This window comes from Poecilia latipinna, unplaced genomic scaffold, assembly GCF_001443285.1.
Source record: "Poecilia latipinna isolate Pla-1442-1.1 unplaced genomic scaffold, P_latipinna-1.0 Scaffold157, whole genome shotgun sequence".
NCBI lineage: Eukaryota > Metazoa > Chordata > Actinopteri > Cyprinodontiformes > Poeciliidae > Poecilia > Poecilia latipinna.
The window spans coordinates 56,412-61,976 of record NW_015112773.1 but is presented as its reverse complement, the minus strand read 5'-3'; the positions used below and the strand labels follow the sequence as shown (position 1 = coordinate 61,976).

The 5,565-nt window shown below is 32.6% G+C and overlaps 1 protein-coding gene across 1 annotated transcript in view; it reads right to left on the bottom strand.

Annotated features, from left to right (window-relative positions):
* Positions 1-1,227: 1,227 nt before the first annotated feature.
* Positions 1,228-5,565, bottom strand: part of scn2b (sodium channel, voltage-gated, type II, beta) — a 17,533-nt gene continuing 13,195 nt past the window's right edge. Inside the window, exons 5-6 of the mRNA XM_015029537.1 lie at positions 5,354-5,410; positions 1,228-5,172 (exon numbers count right to left, since the gene is read on the bottom strand). Coding sequence (XP_014885023.1) covers positions 5,398-5,410 — 13 coding nt within the window. The 3' untranslated portion in view covers positions 1,228-5,172; positions 5,354-5,397. The remainder of the gene's footprint in view (positions 5,173-5,353; positions 5,411-5,565) is intronic.

Sequence of the window (5,565 nt, the reverse complement as noted above, 5' to 3'; positions counted from 1 at the left end):
AGTTCTCCTTCTTTTCGCTGATTGGCCAGGTAAAAAAAAAAAAAAAAAAAAAAATCTACTGGAGACAATCAAAGTCAAGGGGAGAAAGCCCAGACTGTGCTGGAAGCGAAAATTTTTATTTTTTGTGTAATTGCACAAGAAGCTAATGGCCAGGATAGTTAGCTTAATATTGAACCTCATGAGTATCATGAGAAACTAGTGGTGTGTTTGTAGCAAAACATGATCACAGGAATGTTTCTTAATCTTCATTCTAATTATATGATGTGATTAAACTTGTTTAGAAGTAGCATAGTGTCAACTAAAATTCAAAGTGAAAAAAAAATAGTTTGTGGAAATTCATTGCCAGAGGTGAGATACAATAACACAAAATCAAAAAAATGTTATCGTAGTAATAATGTTTTTTCTGTTTATTTCTTTCTGCATGGAAATACAAGACATCCCATCATAAACAGTATGGTATATGACATCATACAGCCAATATAGACATCCTTTTACCCCACATAATATTCTGCCATCCCCTCCTGATCTACAGAACATGCGCGGATACACAGAAAGCAATGTGCCCAAGCTAACACAAATTTGAATTTTTCCTACTGAAACAACTCTGCAGAAACGATTCAACATGTCAACAAATCACAGCTTTGTACCGACTGCTAACAGCTCTGTTGTCTAATGCTAATTAGAGGTCTTTGAAAACTGCATGTAATTATGACTATATCAATGTTGCATCTTAATGTGCAAATTTAAATACATAGGTTCCACCCACTTTTCAAGTAATAGAGTGTTCCAACCTTTTCTACTATTGTTTTTACATAAAAATAGGGGGAAAGAAAGTTACTCTTTTTTATTGTGTACAGTTCTGTTGTTTTTTGTATTGCACTCAGATTTTCTCTCCATGGAAAAGTGTTCTCTTCCTGTAAAAAAAAAAAAAACAGCTCCTAAATGACTTATTATTAAACTCCAAACTTCACCTCACCCCAAGCAAAACAAGAAATTACCAAGCTTCAGCTAATAAGCAACAAGATACCACACAGTTCCAAGGTGATTCTAATGGAACAACAGTCAATATCACATAAAGTCACTACATATAATAGCTGGATGGACCAGCTATTAAACTACTTGTCTTTATTTCTATAGTTAGAGGAGTGGCTTGGCAATAAAAACATTTAGAATCTATCAATCGAGGAAGCTAGGATTGTTTTAATCTTAGCTACTGAACTCGTGTTGTTTTTTCTTAGAACTGCAGTTCTTTTTTTTTTCAAATCTAACAGTAAAGTTTAAACTATTTGCAAATCCAGTTTCCCTTGGCTCACATTTTATTGCCATATCTTATTACCAGCTGAACTTCACAAGTATTTTATACATTTCAGATTGTTTTTTGCAGTGAATCTCATTTTATTTCAGTCTTTAAAAATAAACTCCACTTGTCAATAAACAATATAGCTCATCTTTTAAAATATATTCAGCTTCAGAGGTAACAGTTACAAACAAATCACAATAAAGTGCACATAAGTTACTGACACTAAATTATATGTGCAGCTAATACATGTCAAAAAATAAATAAGAAATTTACGAAGAGTGATAAACTGCACCACTGACTGCTGAAGCAAATGTAAGTTTAAACATGCTGCGACTCGCATCGCTATGTGTTTTTATATCAAAAAGAAGTGTTGTTACCTTCATATTAGATATTTCTTCTGATATGTGGAATGTGACATGCATTCATGGCAGCGCTTTAAAATGTGCATGCTTCAGCTGCCAAAACAATTCATTTTACTAGCTTTGGTGGATAACTAAATCTCACAGATAAGCAGGTTTATTAGCACTACACTGTGTGCTCCTTCCAGTCGGTTTATCAACAGAATGTAAAACATTTCATTGTTCATCATTTGATATTGTTTTGTAAAATGACCACTGCTAGTACTAAGATCTTATGGGTCCCTGATATGCATTGTTATTACTAAATAACCGTTGTTTATGTGTCTTTATTTCATGACCTTTATAAAATGTGACGACATTTATTAACACCATTATGAAACAAGATTGTGGGCGCAATGTACATTTTTTGTTTGCACCATGTTTCTGGCTGGCAAAAAAAAAGTATTAATAATCTAGTTTTTAATATTTCACTTCATCTGACACTAAATAATTCTCATTCCTAGAAGAACAAATGAGAATAATTTTGAGTGAAATGACAATGTGACTGTCAATCCAGTGAACCTCCAGGTAATAGTAGAGTAAGTTTATATTCTAAAGTTGTTTTGTTCTTTAAATAACTGTGTAAAATCTGTTTTGTCACATACAAATGTGTGTTTTCTAAGGAACTCTTGTAAAGTTCTGCAAAAAGGCCTTTGGTCTTTAATTTTAGTAATTTATATGAAGGGAGGTAAATAGTTGTTTTTGACAAAATCAGACACTTTGTACATGGTAATTAGTTGTGTGAGTGCTGGAAAAACAACAAACAAAAAAAAAACAAAAACATTTTTTTTTGTTGACTAAATTCAAGAGACCAAAATCGACCCTTTCACCACAATCACCCTTTGTCATTAAACAAAAAAAATACATATCACTCTGTTCACAGTCAAATTCAGAAGAGGATCTGACATGCAGTTGAACTTATTGAAATACCAAAATATTTTTAATAAGAATCTTTTGGACTCTACCAGAAAGTTAAAAATTGGTTCTCATTGGGTCTCACAAAGCACATAAATCATTTTCTGTACACAAAAGAATCTTTCTTCCACAGAAATCACAATCTAAGTCCCAAAGAACATCTGTAGGGTAGAGTTGGTTCAAGAGAAGCAGTAATTTTTCCAACATTTCTTCTGCCTGAAAGTTAATGTTTCACAGTAGCTCAGCCAGAGACTCAATTTAAATCTGATATTAAAGGGAGCTCAAGATTACAATAATAACTTGAAGTTCATGACCAAAGATAAATGGTCAAAATACCTTGCAAAAAGATGGTCAGTATTTATAAGAATAATCTTTTAGACTATTTTGTTATATTTTGAGAGAGAGCCTTCTTTCATTTAGGATCATAAATAAACATTATGGTGAAAAAAAAAAACTGAAGTTCATATCTAAATTTGCAATGAGTATTAATAACTTAACTGTATTTACTACTATGGGAATAATCCTATAATATTTCCCCCACTGCATCCATGTATTCAAAGTAGAGGTTGTTTTTGTCAGTGCAAGGTCATATTACTGCAGGAAAAGCTCATTTTCTTCTAGACTTTATATAAAACTTAACAAGGCAAGCAACACATTCCTCCAGATCTATATCTATCTCCTTTTATAAAAGAATTATCCTAACCTTGAGGGATTTTTTTGTATGGTGGGTTTAGGCCATGATATGATAATATACAATATTATAATCTTCTCCAGAAATATAATAGACATTGTTTGGCTGTTTGTATTAAATCTGCTAAAGTGCTCTGAACACACAATATTAATAAAACATAAATGTATCACTAACCTCTAAATGAACATTAACAAATGCAATTAATAAAAAGTGACAATGAAAGAAGACAGTGTGCATACAGGTCCAGAAAGTTTTAGTCTCTTCCTGTGATTGCTTCTAGTTTTCCCGCTGACTGTAGTAATGTCATTAAAATGCCGCCTTCACAGCTCCTATATAAGACACAGTGCACCTCTGGAGTTTTTCTGTTAACTCTTTTTATATTATTTTTTATTTTTTAAATATCTAAAAAAGGCATTTCACTTAAACAATTTTAAGACTCAAAAGTGCAAAGAGCGTACCATAATCGTTAACTTGAGTAAATCGGCCGGCGCTATTGCGAATGTGATTAGCTGTATTTGTGCTTTTTCCACTGTGACAAAAAAAAAAAAAAAAAAGTCTCCTCTAAAAAGGCCAAATGAATAAAGGCATCCGATTTGTGAAAAGTTCACAATTGTTGGAATGTTTGAGAATAATCTCTGGCTCAGACATAAGTCGACATTACTGGCACAAAAACATCGTTTGGCTGAGTTGTCAAGCAGCTGCTGACCGGCTGTGATGACAACCGGTCAGCAATACTAATGCTAGCTGCATTAGCTATGACTGGACGTGAACTGAAAAAAAAAAAAAAAAAACTTTGGCTGGGCACAATGCAGGATCCCTTGGCCTTATATTATGTAAATTCAATCTATTCAATTCTATCATCAGACATCGGTAAGATTACAGCTTTTGATGTTTTTCTTTGTTCTCCTTAAAATTGCAATAAGGATCTAAAATTTGCGACTGAAAACAGTTTATGGTAACATAAAGTGCCATTTTTACCACCAATGATCTTTTAGCCTGCGTTGTAAACCTCTATTTGTTGTTCTGAAGTACTTGTGAAATTTGTCTTGTCTGAACAGCAGTGCTGTACTGGATTAAAGTAAAACTTGGTTTTCTTCATTTGGCTTCATCTATCCTGATCCTAGACTCTGCTGTAAACTTTTAGAACTTTAAAATAAAGAACAATAAATAAATAAATATATATATTGTAATTTTTTTTTTTTTAGCCAAAAGATATGTTATTTCTGTGTTATTGCATTCTTGTAACTTTTAACCGGCTTTGAGTCCTCAAACGCTATTTTCTTGTATTTGACTCAAATTATTCAACAGCCAAGGTGATTTAAGTATATCACTAATAACTGTCAATTCATATGCAACACATACCAAAAATCATATTGGAACCATTTACTGGTTGGAAGTTTGTATATCTAATTTAGCTAATTTTGGAATTAAATACCAAAATGTATATCTGCTGTAAAATTTAACATTCCCAGACTACTGTAGTGTAGGTTGGAAAAATCAAAGGAAGAGCAAAAATATCGTCATGTTGAAATCCCAGTTGTAAATTATAACTTTTCCAGTACTGACCTGACAATGGTGGGAAAGGTGTGGAAATATCAGGAAATTCATTATTGTTGTTGATGAAATCTTGGCAATATAGATAAAATAAGTCAGGAGTTTTTAGTCTATGATTAAAGGAAGAAAGCTAAAAACAGCCATTTCATTGATGAGTATGTACATGTACATTAATACATTCATTCCTTACAAACACAAGATCTTCTCTCTTTTGTGCATTTGGCACACAAAGACAGACACATGCAAATATGTTTGGCCAGTGAGATGATTCAAGCAGTGGTTACTATAGTTTCTGAAGGAGGTGGCACACAGCTCTGAAATAAAAAAGAGAGGAAAAACAACATTATGACTTTAGAAACCAATTCATATATGTACAATGTCGGCATGCACGAACCTCAAGATAAAACCCAAATTAGAAAAAATAAATTACTGCTCAACAACAACAACAACAACAACAAAAAAAATCATTGTGATATGTTTATTACATCTATTTACCAAAACGAGGAGCAGGAAGTCGAAGATCCAGAGACTGGTTTGGACTACTGTGGTAATCTGACATAAAGTAAGAGAAGGAAAGCACGACATTTTAGCAGTAATCTGTTTTGTTTTTGGTGCTTTCGTAAGTGCTAAACTTAGGAAAGTGTTTTTTTTCTGTACAGTGAAAGTTAAAATATAAATATTTCCACACTCAAACTCCACTGTCAATT